Genomic DNA, 16,399 nt, shown 5'->3' on the forward strand with positions numbered 1-16,399 from the left:
CGAGATGCTGCTGAGCCAGCAGATGTGCTCAGAAACAGCTGCACCTCTCTGTGCAAGCATGGCCATGGTGAGGCAGGGTGGGATCCCTCTGCCAGCTTGAGATGAAAAGGCAGATTTTAGAAAACATATCACAGAAACAAGTCATATAATCGAGGCAGGAGGCCGGTGCTATTTAATTTTGAAAGAAATGTTCATATTTACTTGACTCCACTGGATGATTTTCAATACCCATTGTGGATAAAACACACAGATGAGCTGTGGTGCTTGTAAAGGAAAGCTGTGAGCCTTGGCAAGTGGGGGTCATTACTGCTAGGGCTTCTACTGTTCTGGAAAGTTTTGGAACTGGTTCACGGTTGTTGGAGAAGCACACTGGCTCCATAGTGCTCCTTAGGAATTCTGGCTACTTACAGTCTTGGCCTTAGACATGTTTCAGAGCTAATTCTCAAGAGAAATGCAGATCCATCCTGCCTTTCTTCCAGCTACTGCTTCATCTGTCTGCCTAGCATGAGCGCACATTTGATTCGCAATTAGTAGGAATCTGCAGAGATTCAAAAGTCTGCCCTGGTGGTCCCTACTGGGGCACAGTACTGTAAGATCTTCCCATAATTTTTGCATCATCTAATTGCTACCAAGATATAAAATAACTTAATGAATTTTTTTAAAGTATTTTATAAAGTTATACCTTGAATCCCATGTAAAAATGTAAGTGAGATGCAATTAACTCAAGAGATCTGGTGGATTCTGTGTTTATAAAGATTCTGCCATTACCAAATCCATTCTTCCTCATGACACTTTGTGTAACAGAGTCTTGTATCAGCTCTCATTTATAAGGTTATCTTTGTAACCGTAAGTGCCAAGAACATGTATCTGAACATAAAAGATTTATTTTTTCCAGAATCTAAATTATTCATTTCTAGAATATATTTGTCACTAGGTATGTTCAAAGGCAAATGTTAGATGTGGAACAATGTCACAGCTTTCATAATGAGCATTAAAAAAATCTGAAATAAGCATAATTTACTTTTCCCAATATGTACATTAAATGTATAAATCTGTCTGCAGACATATTCAGACATACACGCTGAAAAATCTTGAACATAAGAATCAACAGCATTTTGAATCTCTGCCATCTAAGCAATTCAGATCCCACAGTCTTTAAACTGCAAATACTTAACTAAGTCACTAAATATTTTAGCTCAAAGTTTATATAGAAAGGATTAAAATAACGTCTCAAAGCAGAGACTGTGCCTGTGCAGCACAGGTGGGGATTTGTGATTTCAGTGTGTCCAATCCACGTGGTCTATACAGACAACATGTATTTGTGCACACTGTGCTTGCACACAATGCACTGTTTCATCTCCAGATTTACAGATTTAGAATAATAGAATTATGGAATCATAGAATTGTTTAGGTTGGAAAAGACCTTAAAGATCATTGAGTCCAACCATTAACCTAGCACTGACAAGTCCACCACTAAACCATGTCACCACATGGTTCATGTTCACCTCATGTTCACCACAACTCTTTGGGCCCAGCCATCCAGCCAGTTTTTTACCCAGTGAAGAGTACACCCATCCAAGCCATAAGCAGCCAGTTTCTCCAGGAGAATGCTGTGGGAAATGGTGTCAAAGGCTTTACTAAAGTCTAGGCAGACAACATCCACAGCCTTTCCCTCATCCACTCAGCAGGTCACCTTGTCATAGAAGGAGATCAGGTTAGTCAAGCAGGACCTGCCTTTCATAAACCCATGCTGACTGGGCCTGATCATCTGCTTGTCCTGTACATGCTGCGTGATGGCACTCAAGATGGTCTGCTCCATAACCTTCCCTGGCACTGAGGTCACTGACAGGCCTGTAGCTCCCTGGATCCTCCTTCCGGCCCTTCTTGTAGATGGGTGTCACATTTGCTAACCTCCAGTCAACCGGGACCTCCCTGGTTAAGCAGGACTGCTGACAAAGGATTGAAAGTGGCTTGGTGAGCACTTCCGCAAGCTCCCTCAGTACCCTTGGGTGGATCCCCTCCAGCCCCATAGACTTGTGTGTGTCTAAGTGGTGTAGCAGGTCACTAACCATTTCCCCTTGGATTATGGGGGCTTCATTCTGCTCCCCATCCCTGTCTTCCAGCTCAGGGGGCTGGGTACCCAGAGAACAACTGGTCTTACTGTTAAAGACTGAGGCAAAGAAGGCATTAAGCACCTCAGCCTTTTCCTCATCCTTTGTCACTGTGTTTACCCCTGCATCCAATAAAGGATGGAGAATCTCCTTAGTCCTCCTCTTGTCGCTAATGGATTTATAGAAACATTTTTTATTGTCTTTTACGACAGTAGCCAGATTAAGTTCTAGTTGGGCTTTGACCCTTCTAATTTTCTCCCTGCATAACCTCACGACATCCTTGTAGTCCTCCTGAGTTGCCTGTCCCTTCTTCCAAAGGTCATAAACTCTCCGTTTTTTTCCTGAGTTCTAGCCAAAGCTGTCTGTTCAGCCAGGCCAGCCTTCTTTCCTGCCGGCTTCTCTTTCAGCACATGAGGATGGCCTGCTCCTGCACCTTTAAGATTTCCTTCTTGAAGAATGTCCAGCCTTCCTGGACTCCTTTGCCCTTCAGGACTGCCTCCCAAGGGACTCTGTCAACCAGGCTCCTAAAAAGACCAAAGTCTGCCCTCCAGAAGTCCAAGGTGGCAGTTCTGCTGACCCCTCTCCTTACTTCTCCAAGAATCGAAAACTCTATCATTTTGTGATCGCTATGCCCAAGACAGCCTCCAACCATCGAATCACCCACAAGTCCTTCTCTGTTCACAAACAACAGGTCCAGCGGGAAGCCTTCCCTAGTTGGCTCACTCGCCAGCTGTGTCAGGAAGTTATCTGCCACACACTCCAGGAACCTCCTAGACAGTTTCCTCTCTGCTGTATTGTATTTCCAGCAGACATCTTGTAAGTTGACATCCCTCACAAGAACAAGGGCTAGCGATTGTGAGACTTCTCCCAGCTGCTTACAGAATATTTCATCTGCCTCTTCATCCTGATTGGGTGGTCTACAACAGAATCCTACTATAACTGCCTTGTTGGCCTTCCCCCTGATTCTTACCCATAAACACTCAACCCTGTCATCACCATGATTAAGCTCTAGACAATCAAAGCACTCTCTAACATACAGGGCTACCCCACTGCCTCTCCTTCCTTGCCTATCCCTTCTGAAGTGTTTATAGCCATCCATTGCAGCACCCCAGTCATGTGTGTCATCCCACCATGTTTCCGTGATGGCAACCATATCATAGTTTTCCTGCTGCACAGTGGCTTCCAGCACCTCCTGTTTGTTGCCCATGCTGCATGCATTGGTGTAGATACACTTCAGCTGGGCTATTTTGGGGGGAGAAGCCCTAATTCCTACATGACCATTCTCAGGTGCTTCTGTGGTTTCATAACCCTTTTGTCTTTGCTGTCACATGGACCTCCATCCCCTACCTTTCACTGAGATGGCAGACAGAAGGACCTCACTAGCACACTGTCCCTCAAACACTGGCGTGCTGCCCTCAGGCTTATCTCTAGCGAACCTAGTTTTATCCCTTTCCACCTTCAAATCTAGTTTAAAGCTCTTTCAATGAGCCCTGCTAACTCCTGCACAAAGATCCTTTTCCCCCTTTGAGACAGATGTACCCTGTCTGTTGCCAGCAGGGCTGGTGTTGTGTAGACAGACCCACGATCAAAAAACCCAAAATTCTGCCGGTGACACCAGGCTTGGAGCCAGGTATTGATCTGCTGGCTCTTCCTGTTTCTTCCCTCATTATTCCCTGCAACTGGAAGGATAGAGGAGAACACTACTTGTGCTCCTGATCCCTTAACCAGTCATCCCAAGGCCCTGAAATCTCTCTTGACTGCCCTTGGACTTCTAGTTGCAACTTCATCGCTGCCTACCTGAAAAATTAATAATGGATAATAATCTGAGGGCCATACCAGGGTAGGAAGCTTTCTCTTCACACCTTTAACCCAGGCCCCAGGGAGGCAGCAGACTTCCCTAAGAAGTGGGTCCAGTCTGCATATTGGGCCTTCTGTTCCCTTCAGAAGGGAGTCTCCTATGACAATGACCCATCTTTTTTCCTTTATGGAAGCCGTTTTGACGCAGAGCATAGGCTGACTTAACCTTGGTGACACCTCCTAACTAGATGACCCGTCGCCCTCGTTACTGTTTGGTTCCACCTGCAGAGAGCCTCGTACCCACTACACAAGGGCACCTGGGGAGGCGGGGTAGCCACAGAGGAGACGCTCCTGCTGCGCCGGGCAGGAACTTGTCGCCATTGCCCCCTATCCCTTAAGTCACTGTGTTCAGCCAGGCGGAGCGAGGACAGGGAATCCTCCATATCACGTGCCCTGTCTGCCTGTTGGGCCTGTCTCGGGGAAGGTAGGGTGTGATTCCGGTAGTCTCTCTCTCTCTCTCTCTCACACTCCCTGATGCTCCTCAGCCTACTCACCTCCTCCCGGAGCTCTGTCACCAAGCGGAGGAGTTCCTCTGCCTGGGCTCACCTCCCACGGGTGTGCTCCCTGCTGCCGTCCGGTGCTGGCCCCAGAGCAGGGCTCACCCTGCAGCCTGGCACCTGGGCGGCAGCGTGTTCCCATCAGAGCTCTGTGTGGGGAGCTGCGTCAGTCGTGGTGGGTGCAGAGCTCAGAGAGGCCATGCCTTTCTGCCGGGTGGATACCATTGCTCCCTGCTCAAGCTGGCAGAGCTTCAGCGCCCTTCCGGCACGCCCTTCCACGCTAACTGCCGCGCCACGCCCTTGCGGATGCGCCACACCCTGTTTGCCCGCCCTGTTGGCGGTGCTCCTGGCCACTAGTGCTCCTGCTAGGGGGGGGGGGGCTTGGCCGCCATTGCTCCTGGCCCTGCCCAGGTCCTGTCAGCTGCTGTCGCGCGAGCTGTGGGCTCCTGGCAGGTCTTTTGGCTGCTCCTGAGGTTCTCCTGGTTTGGGAAACCCCCCTGTGCACCACGCTAGAGCACTCCACTGCAGATGCTGCTGGCACCGGAGCTGCTCACCTCGGCAACTGATTTAGCACCAGATTTTCTTTTTGCTTTGTAACTGTCCATCTTACCATGCTTATAAAACAATATTATCAAATATACTTCTCAGTTCCATAGAACACCTTAGTATCAAAGAAGGTGTGATAATCAGATTTACAGAGGTTTGCTTCTCACTGCTTAAATAAGTGCATTGATAACTACTTTTTAATGCCATTATTACAAAGTTTTTTGTATACTCATATCTGCATGAATAACACAGGAGATGCCAAGCTTTTTTTCTTCAATACTAGTCTTAAAAGAAAGAGCTGTTTTGTTTCAGGTATATTTAACTGTCCCAACATTTTTTTGAATTCAGAGCGAAAACACACATCCCTGATATCTAGGTAGTATAACATAAGAGGAAAAGTTACTTAAGACATGAAATTCAATATTGGACAGTATAAAATAAGGGTCCTTTTTCACTCTGTTTTCTCAAACTCTGTGTTAGCCTCCGCTGCATTCACAAATGCTAATCAGAGCAGACACACAGGCCACATAATATTATGTCTTGGTCACAGCATATTCTATGGTCAGACTCCTATGGATTTTGGAGGTGAAGCCATGAGTCCTCCATCCCCTTAGCATGCCAAAGCCAGCATTTTTCTCCCACCAGAAACACTCACCTGTTCCTGCAGGACTTTAAGCATCGCTTGTGTATGTGTTTGCTCTTCCTTGGCTTGCTCCAGTTCAGATTTTTTGTTATTTAATTCTTCCTGTATGCTCAGCAATTGCTGCACAAACAAAACAAGTTTCTGGTTAGCATCATCTGGATCCAAAGCAGTTTTAAATCCTCGGTTTGATAAACCTTCATTTCAAACAATGTTTTGCAGTCTGCTCCTACATTTATTATTGTTGCATAATCTGCTGTGTCTAAATGGACCAGAGGTAAATTTTAATCTGCATCTCCTTCTGCAGCAGTTCTCCACGAGTAATGCATCTGTTAAAGTGTGTTAAGCTATTTGTTACATTAAAGTAGAAACTCCTGGTACAGTATATCACCCACAGAGCGACTGTCACATTCATCTGAACCAAAATCTTATTTGTAGAAGTATATGCGGTGGTTTTAATAATACTAGGGTAAACACTATGGTACATAAATAATTTAAAAGCACAGCCCTTTAATATAATTAGTCATTGGCCTACAGCCATTTTCATTCTATGTAAAGCAATATTCTGGAAAGCTTTCACACTGAGTTGCCAAGAAGACAAAAGCTTTCCTTTTTTTCCCTTGTGCTGTGATATTTTATTAGATCAGGAAGACTGACGCCCTACAATCAATATATCAGCCAGGAAGACTGCTGATCTGAACAGTCAAAACAAAAAGCTATGACCAAAACCTATTTTTATGAAGACAATTCTGGGATGTAGGGACATCTTTAAAAGCCCACGTCCCCTGGTCTTGGCTAGCTTTAGCTTCTGCATAGATTTATTGTGACTGTCAAGAGCAGGTCAGTAGATTTAGTTAATTCTAAAATAATTTTAGCGTTTTGTATTCATGTAATGAATGTTAGACACTGCTGAAGAGCAAGAGGAGACAAACATGAGATTAAAAAGGAGCTTATGGTGCTTTCCCTTAGTGATCAAGAAAGGAAACTATGATTTCCTGGGACAACATATCACTTGTAAGCACACTCCTTTTTAAGGTCTACTTGAAAGAGGAATCGCTTTACTAACTTGTGTTACTGATCTAACCATGTATCTAAGCATCTAAAGCTTAGTTTATGCTTGTGCTTGGGACTGGTAACTCTGACTCAAACTGATGTTGCAGGTGTTCAGCATCTTGGTAAGTTACAGATAGCAAACCTAGAAATAGTCCCTGGCTTTGTTCCACTCCACTGAAAGTCCCAGGCATCAAAGGACTTGGCGCCAGTATTGTTTTCAGAGCTTCTTGGAAACAGATGACATTTCAGGGACTGATGGAGTTATTGGTAGTGTATTTCTGTTGTAAGTGAGCACCAGTATGATGGATTAATTCAGCCACTGAAGTAAAAATACATGTGGGTATATGTCTGATTATATCTCACACACTGTACGGTCCAGCTGGGTTAGCTTTTTGATGGATCTCGCTGCCTGGACTGCTCCCTGGGAGCCTTCAAGAGACATTCAAGTATGTGTATTCACCCTACCACAGCACAAGAACATTTCAAATCTCAAGATTTTACATGAAATAACAATATCTGTTCCGCTGAGGTTCTTGCCCAACCAGCTTTTGTGTTGGAAGCTCTACTTTGGCATTTCCTGACCAGGGATGGATTGCCACCTCAGGCCTGCGTTCATCTTGCCTGTTGGGTACTAATTCCCTACTAATTTTCAGAAGATACACTGAATTTGTATATACTGTCATATGTCACACACAGATACCCATGCAGGTCCTTAGCACAGCTATAGCTTTCCAGGCATTTCATAACTTTTTAGCCCAGAAGGGACCATTTGGTCACCTCATGTAACCTCCTGTTATTACAGACCATTAAGCTTCACCCAGGATAGCCCTAGATGATGTCTGCAATTTAGAAAGAAGGGACTCCAATCCTCAGACAAGAAGCAGAGCATACAAGACACCAGAAAGATAGCATAAGCCCTTTCAAGGGTCACTAGTTGAGACACCTGAGGTTTGGTAAGCAGATGTGTCACCTAATAGGGGATGGTGAAATGTCCTCTCCTTCCCAGCTGCAACCTGTTTGACCTTACACACCTGAACATGGCAAGGGTTAAGAGAAAGTAGTCTTTGCCCCCCATCTTGGAGTCTTTTCTGAGCAGTTATGTCTCACCAGTGTGGCCAGCCTCTCATGATTCAAAGAGAGGAGCCAAAATGAACAAGATGATCCTTACACAAAGCCAGGAATGCATCTAGCCGATTATGTACTGGGGGAGGGAAGCCCTTATTTTTGTCTCCAGGCAATCAGCTGAAACCTTGAAGCATGGGATTTGATTATCGTCATTGTCTCAGTGTGGTGCTACAAGTACTAGGGAGTCTGAGGAGGACCTCACAAGAGATCTTGTTTGCTCCACAGACTCTGAAAGGAAGTGAATAGCCATGCCTATCCAAGGAGAACATCACCACCATCCAGACTGCATGTTCATCCTGGTTCAGAGATTTTACTCCAGCTTCTGGGAGAAACCCTAGAGTCCATGCTTCTGAACAATATAAACTTCTGTCTGGAAGATCCCAAGTGAGTTTTCAGTCCATCTTTGCCCCTAGAAAGCCTTTTCACTACTGAATGACTGTTAAAAATGGGAAACCAAGTTTCAGTTATAGATTGAACTTGTTACACTTCCACCAGGACTGAAATCTCCTACCCCATCCTACCCACCCGCTCCCCATGGCTCTTCCATGGCCAAGTTTTACATACCGCATATCAGCTCACAAACTTCCACTGTTTTATTTTCACATCTCCCACTGTGATCTCCCACTGTGATTTAGTCTAATTATATTCCTCTTCCTTTGATCCTGACTTTTTCTCTTTTGTGTTTGAGGCAATTTTTCGAAAACTGTCCGAGCATGGGAGGAAGTAGTGTGGCAGACACTCTCTAAGAGCACAAGAGAGATGCTCCCTGCTCTGCATCTTTGTACTTGGCTCTGGACCAGCCAGGAACAGGAATCCCAGGAAAACATCCCAGTTTCCCTGGGGTAAGAGAGTGTGCCTTCTGGTTGCAGTATGAGCTGCAAAGCACTTCATATGAGATAAAAACCTTCCAGCAGTCTTAATGGTTAAACTGTCAACTACTGCAGACTTACTGTGTGTGCATAGGCTCATATTTTCAAAGTCAGCCAATGGGTTTTATTTTCACAGGGGTGGAAAACAGAGTATCTGTAACTAAGTTACCATATTCCCAGTCACACATAAGGTTTTTCCTTCACAGAACTGGGACCTTCCCATTCAACTCCCAAAGATGTCAGAATTGTTTAAACCATGTAGCGATCCCCTGGGGGTTTAACCTTTTCTTTTTCTCTCCCTCATATTTATCTCTAAAAGCTGCAGAACCTGCTCATTTTGCATGGGTCAGGTTCTGAGGTTTCTTTTTCCTGAGTGCTTGATGCCGCCACTGGGAAGTTGTAACAAGGAGTTACACCTGCCAAACAGCATACCTTCCCCTTTCTCATTTTGGAAAATGAAGAAATAGCTTTGCATAAAAAAATATCAGCCTAAGGCAGACGAACAGCCTGAAAAATTTCAGCACAAACACGTGATGTTAGGCAAAATTAGAAGCAAATGGGAAGAGGATCTTATACTGGCAGGAATGAGACAAGTTTCATAACAGGGACTGCTGTCATGCCTGCTTATTAACAGAGAGCCTCTCCATAAAGATTGTAATGAATGATGCCAAGATGATGGCATTTAATTATTCAAAATTATTTTGTTTTTCACATAAATATGCTTATTAAAAATTGATCCTATAGATATTTATTCTGCCCTTCAGATTGCTTGCAAGTATACACCACAATCAACTAAAATCTTGGTTTTAATGTTTGTGCTGTCTGACACTGTTCCACCTACTTTGCCATCTCATCCAGTGTTTCTGCCAGAGCTTCCCTCCCGTGCCCACCCACCCACACAGCATTTGCTACCCCACTCCCCACCTGTTATATCCTGCTGGCTTGTCTCACAGCTCCTGCCAGCACAGGACTGTCCCTTCCTTCAATCTTGTCTCACCTCTCTGGCCATTTCCTTTAAGCCCTGATGTCCCCAACTTTGTGGAACAGCCATGGCATTCAGACAGCAGTTCTCCAGTTTCCTCTGGCAGAGTGATTTCTTGCTTACACAGCCAGGAAATACCTGGCTCATTCTTCTGTTGTCTTCCAGTGGTCCTCAGTGTGCAATTCTTTGGGTCTCTGAGCGTACCCTGCAAGTTATGCAAGGGTCTTTTCCCTGAGCCAAAATCCCAGTGTCAGGAAGCAGAAAAGCATCTCACGGTGCTCATCGTAGCTCTGAGGATCCTGGAGAAGGACACCTGCACAGCCTAGAGCTCCACCAGCACCAGTCTACATGCTGGTCTGGTCTACATGCTCAGCTGGTCTACATACAACCAAAACTGTTTGTCACCATGGCTGCCAGGTTGACTCTAAGAGATGAAGCCGTGTGGTAGGTCCAGATCAGACTGGTAAGATGTCACTGACATCCTCTTACTGGCATTTCCAGAGAGGAGACAGGAAAGGAGAAAGAATTATCCTACAGGTTGTCTCTCTAGAGGTCAGTCAATGCATTTTAGACAAAAAAATCCAAGACAGATTGCTTGTTTCCAGTGGCAGCTGTGGAGCTACTCTGTATAGAAATGGTAAATATCACTCTCCAATGTTACGCTTCCTTCATTCATGAGGACCAAATCCTCCCTGTACATAAGCGGGTAGCTAATTTCTTTATATCAGGGGGAAGTGTGTGTGTGTTTTGTTTTTTTCACACATTCCCACCTCCAATGCTGAGTCTCTGTCAGAGACAGTTCAGTACCGCCCATATTGCGTAGATCTCAAAAGTGCAGATAGAAAATTACCATCTTAAACCAATCTTTGCAGCTTCTGAAACATTAAATATAGATGGCATTATTGAAGCCAGCTGAATTACTCAGACTGTGTACAATGCGGTGCCAGTGTGGCCAAGAATGCTAACAACCGAACAACACACGGTGCCTCGAAATATATGAGGAGCCCTAAAGGGAAAGTAATAGCTTGCTGTTGTGTACCACTGTGCAACCATGAAATACTCCTTCTTTTTCCTTTCCTCCTCCCTGCCCACAGTTCTTCATTTCTACCCAAAAGGCAGCGTTACATGTGTACATTTAAATATAAATTATGGACATATCTAGAAGTGTGGTCACACACCGAGCCTAGCAGGACAGAGAAGGGAAAGCATGGTTTCCAGCATGAAACCATCAACTTAGCATGCTAAGAAAAGGGAGGCAGATCAGAAGAGACCACAGGGCCTGAGGCTGTACTTAAGATACCGTAAGGCTGACAGAATAATGAAAAAGGAAAACCAGCATTTGCCACAAGTTTAGCAGTTATACTGCTGAATGGTCCTGCCCCTGCTATTTTGGTTATGGTTTTCTCTACAGCTGCTTGAAAGGAAGTATGAAAAGGTTACAAAGACCTTAAAGAAAGGGAAGTAAAGAAGAGCAGACAAAGAACACCTCTGAGGTGGGAGCGCTGACTTTGATCGCAGGTTGTGCAGGCAGTTTCAAGCAAACCCAGCCTGTTCAGCCACGGGAAGGAGGCACAGACTCTCTCTCCCATTTCTGGAGTAGCTGCAGAGTGTCCAGAAAAGATCTATGGCAAACTCTTCTGAAATGAGTATATCAGTCAAAGAGGGATGGTCTTACACAGCCTAACTGAGCCAGCTCATTTGAAGGGCCATCTTAGACACCTAGTGAACTCAGGGAAATTGAATTCTCCTACCCATATAATATTTGGGGACAGCATATTACTCTCCACGCACTACCTATAGGGAATATATCCCTATACAGGAAAAATGGGGAGATCTGATTCACTAGGTGGCTAAAACGAAGGCAAAACTTAGATGCCTCAAATAGGCAGGCTGTATCCTAACCAAGGCTACCTTTTTCAGTCCCAGTGAAACCAAAGCTTGCACACTAAACAGTAAACCCAGGAAGCAGTTCTCACTTGTGCAAAAGTGCAGCCCTTTCCCCATTTCCCCTAAACTACACTAGAATCAGACATTCGTAGCTACATACATTCAGAGATACATAAAAAATGTGAAATCACAGGCATTGAAAAGACTGCAGAGTTCACCTAAAAATTAAAACACTCACTTATGCTAGCAATTTCTGAGGTTTTATTCTCTTTTTTTTTTCCCCAAGTAACACCTTGCTGTGTCTTTTCTAACTTTATTTTATAGAAAGAAGAAGTTAGAGTTTGCCAAATGGAAAAGGACAAAAATCAGTAAGGAAAATAAGTGTTTCAAAATTCTTAGAAGTTGTTCACAAATACAGAGGGGAAATATGTGAAATATTTCTTTTCAGAATCCTCCTTAGGTAGAAGGAAAAGAAATAATGAATCAAAATGAATCAAAATGAAATCTCAGGTACACAACCAATTGCAAAATAAAAATACAAATCCCTCTCCCAGTGCTTCCACGGACCGTCTGGAAGAGTGTTTTTCTCTTTCTGTAAGACAGACAAGATTTCGCATCACAAATGGCCAGCACATGGCAGGCTTGAATAATGAGAAAGTGACTTCCCAGCTGAGCAAATATGCATTAGTAACAAGACGCTGATGAGGCCAGACAAATCACCAAGGAAACGGGAGAATGTGAAAGACAAGTCAAAGAAGCTTTAGAAATGAGCCCTCAAGGAAGTTAGCCATGTTGCAGCAGTAAGGGCAACATACATGCCATCCTAATGTATGACAAGGTATTATTAAAATAAAAAGTATGACTGTGGATTTCTTTAAGGGAGTAAAAAGAAACACAGCACAATGTTTCTCATCCCTCCCACCTCTCAGGGCCCACCTGTGTCATAGGAACTACGCGGATGGCATTATTTGGATGGATCATGGGGTTTGCAATGGCGAAAGAGTCCAAGCCCTGACCCCCCTGCCCTGGGCTGGTGAAGAGCTGCACGTGGATCAACAGCTCAGCTCCTGCTTGTTGGGCATCCACCTGCAAAGTGGGTTTTCCTGGCTCTCTGGCCAGAGGCAAAGACCATGCTGAACATCTCAGCTCCACAGGCTAATCACCTCAGAGGGGGCCGGGGAGCTGGACACACACCTGATGGGTGAGTGCATATGGTGGCACTACTGAAGAACTGTCCAGCTGCTTCAGCAGGGAGATGTTTGCCATGATCCCCTCCCACTGCTATTACATTGACTGCAAAGGTCCTACAGCTTTACAGCACTCAGAGTAGGAGCAGGCAGGACTGAACCTGAGAAATATGCCAAATGAGAAAACAGACAGATGGACACAGACACACTGAAGCTATCTAAAGGGAGGTTACAGAGAAGATGGAGTCAGGCTTTTCTTGGATAACAGCTGAGGGCGAATAGAAACATACTCAACAAGAAACATTTCTATTACATATTAGGAAAATATTCCACAGTGAGGGTGGCCAGCCACTTGAACAAGGGCTCAGAGAAGCTGTGGACTCTCCATCCTTGGAGGTACTGAGAATGTAGCTGGACAAGGTCCTGAGCAAAACTGAGACAACTCCAGAGCTGCCCCTGCTTTGAGCAGAGGCATGGTGTATGTGACCTCCAGACGTACCTTCTAACTTATGTTCTTCTATGATTCTAAAGAATACCTAACAGATATCAGATAAATATCTCTCAATTTCTTTTGTTCCTATGAGGCATAGTAATTCAGCCACACCGATTACAAGAGGAAGGTTGGACAGCAGATGAAAGGAGAACATGGATGGTGCAATGAATGGCTTAAGAGCCAGTGTACAGCTTTCCTTTGCCAAGTAATTTTTAAGTATATCTCTTACTCCTCAAGAAAGACAAGTTCTCTTTGGTCAGCTATGGACTTTTGCAGCAAATGAGGAAAAGACCCAAGTCCTTAGGAAACTTACAGAATCAATCCTCCTCTCAGAAGTAAAATGCTCCCAATTTACTAATAGATATTTAGTGCTAGCATCAGGGATCTCTCTCTGGGCTCTGATTTTCACAGCAGATTACACAAGGTCTTTGATTTTGATCGTGACCTGTGGAGGGGAGAAGACTGACCAAAGCCCATTGCACCTCATCAATAAAGCTCCCTCCTACCTTTGCTAAATGAGGTGACTGGCATATTACATAGCTCTTGACTTTACTGGCAATAGGTGAGGGGACAGGTGGGCTTTTATCCTGATCAAAGGAAGAGGGCTGATCGCAGATGAGCATCATGTTCCCCCTGCCCTCCTATCTGTCCTACAAGGCAACCAGTCGGCACCTGGTACAATGCACAGTCAAAAGAAGACATGATCATCCATTCATAGCAACCTCATCTTCTCCAACCTTTCACCTGTACCTGTCCATTGTGGATACCTCCTCACCAGGCAATGGCACTTGAACTGTATGATCCCATCTCTTCTTTCATAGGACTGCAAATGAGCATGATACAGCATGCTCTTTCTCAACAAACCAAATTAGATTGTTTTAATTTTTATTTCCTATTCAAGAAGAAATATTTTATTTATTTTGAAGGACAATAAAAAGACCTGACATTTTAATTAGAAGAATAACATTAGGGAAGAGAATCAATTTACCCAGTGTAACTCCCATTGAAACAAAATTCCTAGTAGCGGATAGCATCAAACACATTAGGGAATTATGTAACCAGCAAGCCAATGCTATCTTTTAAAGAATTCACGTACAATCACTGGACTGTAAAACTTACGAGATCAGTCCTTCACCACCACTAGACTACACAAGCATGTTAATGAAGATATTAGTTGATTTCTTTCATATTCTAAATAAAATGTGTGCACCTGATTATTTCTCTCCGAAGTGTTTATTCTTGCTGCCAATCTCAGTTTAGCTTTACCAGTGGCAGCAGGCAAAAAGATGCTACCCTCCACCATCTTACCACTAGAACAGCTATCATCAAGAATATGGTGCTTAAAGCATCTGTGGGCCTTTCTTTACACTTCCCCTAATATTGTTGAAGTAGTGGTAGCAGAAGTGGGAAAATAAACACTACTTTCAATAAGAAAAGCTTGTTAAACACAGAGAAGGACCCATTTGGCTTGTCTGAGATCTGGTAAATAATTAGCACTTAATTGCCAGCTGCTCTTTTTTTTAATATAATCAGAAAGAGTAAGTATTTTCTGGAAGTTGGAACGTGGACAGTACTGTACAGAGCCCTGAAAAGCACAAGGGAATGAAGATAGTACTTATGGGAACATTCCTCTCTGTCCTGGGAGCAGACATACTTCTTAACCAGTTTCCAAATATCAACCATAGGGTGAGAGAAGAAGAGATAGGCCTCAAAATGAACATCTGGACATTGGGTCCAGTCCCTCGTACTTATCTTGTATTCATTCCCTATAAAATTATCAGTGTTGATTAATATTGCCATTACTAGTCCAGTGCCACTTTTATAGGAAAACAGAAAGATCTAACTGGAATTCATACTGCAAGAGTAGTAATAAAAAACATTTCAAACTTAATTATTCCGGTCTGTTTATTCAGCAGGTAAAATGCAAATACAAGGGGTAATGTTTTTATCTCTTTTATTTACTCTTCTCTTTAATACTGCATTTGGAGAAGAATCAGTTTATAGTTGTGCGTAAGTACATTGGGTGTATTATATGCTGAATAGTTGTTTGGTGAGCAAAAGGTAGGTGGATAAAAGAAGACTACAAATCTTCTCTGCATTTAGGCTATATTAATAAATATAGCCATAACATGCTCCATCTATTCAACAATGATGTTAATTTCAGTGCTAAACTGCTACTAGAACCTGTATATTTAAAGGTAAATGGTTGTTATAATGGTCATGGCACTCACGTGGCACCAGATTAGGCAATTTTCAGCCAACAGCGTATGTGTCTGTGACTTCTGACATTTCAGAAAGTTTGCATGTGAGAGAAAGGAATGGCTGTGACAGTTAACAACATCTGTGAAGGATCTGAGAGCTGCAGACCTAAATGCCAGCTGAGGCTTATTGGAATTTAATAGGTGGCATATTGGTTAGAAGAATGATGTGGAAAAAAAGTCTCACGATGCCCTATCCTACTAGCTGTTGAAACATCCTGGACAGAAATGTGCTTTTCCTCCCTGCTCCCATTGAAAGCGAGTGGACCATGGGAATAGTCAGTTCTTCCATGACTTGGATGAGATAAAACTACTTTTCATATAGGATAGGAGAGGAAAGACCTGAGCAATGCCATCTTTGCTTGTAGAAAAACAATTCTGCTAGCTCAGTGAGGACATCTGAAAATGGATTAGCTCTGCTCCAGTGGCAGGGAATGGTAGAAATCCAATTCATTTCAAAGGCAGCACAGTGAGGCCAACACTAGCTACCTCTGGCTTTTCTACTCAGAATGGTTACTATACGTTAGAGGTATATGATCTTGCTTAAAAAGCTGAGAGATGACCCTTGTACCATCTCACTCAGACAAAAGGGTCCTAATCTGGCTCCCAGTGACTGTAGTGTGGAAGCTGTGTGCATGCCATAGTCCTCGTCACCACATATGTACCCTGGCCATCCTCCTTAAAGGAAGCAGTGAGTGTAAGGATGGAGCTGCGATGCACTCCAGCAGCTCTTCTCACCCTCCCAACCACAACCGTGAGGCATATCATAGAGCAAACTGTCCTTCCTTGGATGAACACTGGAAGCCCGAAATGATCGCTAGTCATCTGGCATTTATCAGAGCCCTTTGAAAAAAGGTGTATATGTCTCAGATGCACGTGGTATTTATTTTACAT

The 16,399-nt window shown here is 43.9% G+C and overlaps 1 protein-coding gene across 9 annotated transcripts in view; it reads right to left on the minus strand.

Annotated features, from left to right (window-relative positions):
- The window catches only part of ENOX1 (ecto-NOX disulfide-thiol exchanger 1), a 397,458-nt gene that overhangs the window by 26,026 nt on the left and 355,033 nt on the right, over positions 1–16,399 (minus strand). For all 9 annotated transcript variants that reach the window (XM_075489098.1, XM_075489137.1, XM_075489072.1 and 6 more), the window contains one exon: positions 5,667–5,774. In XM_075489098.1, the coding sequence (XP_075345213.1) occupies positions 5,667–5,774 (108 nt within the window). The remainder of the gene's footprint in view (positions 1–5,666; positions 5,775–16,399) is intronic.

This window comes from Mycteria americana, chromosome 1 (genome assembly GCF_035582795.1).
Source record: "Mycteria americana isolate JAX WOST 10 ecotype Jacksonville Zoo and Gardens chromosome 1, USCA_MyAme_1.0, whole genome shotgun sequence".
NCBI lineage: Eukaryota > Metazoa > Chordata > Aves > Ciconiiformes > Ciconiidae > Mycteria > Mycteria americana.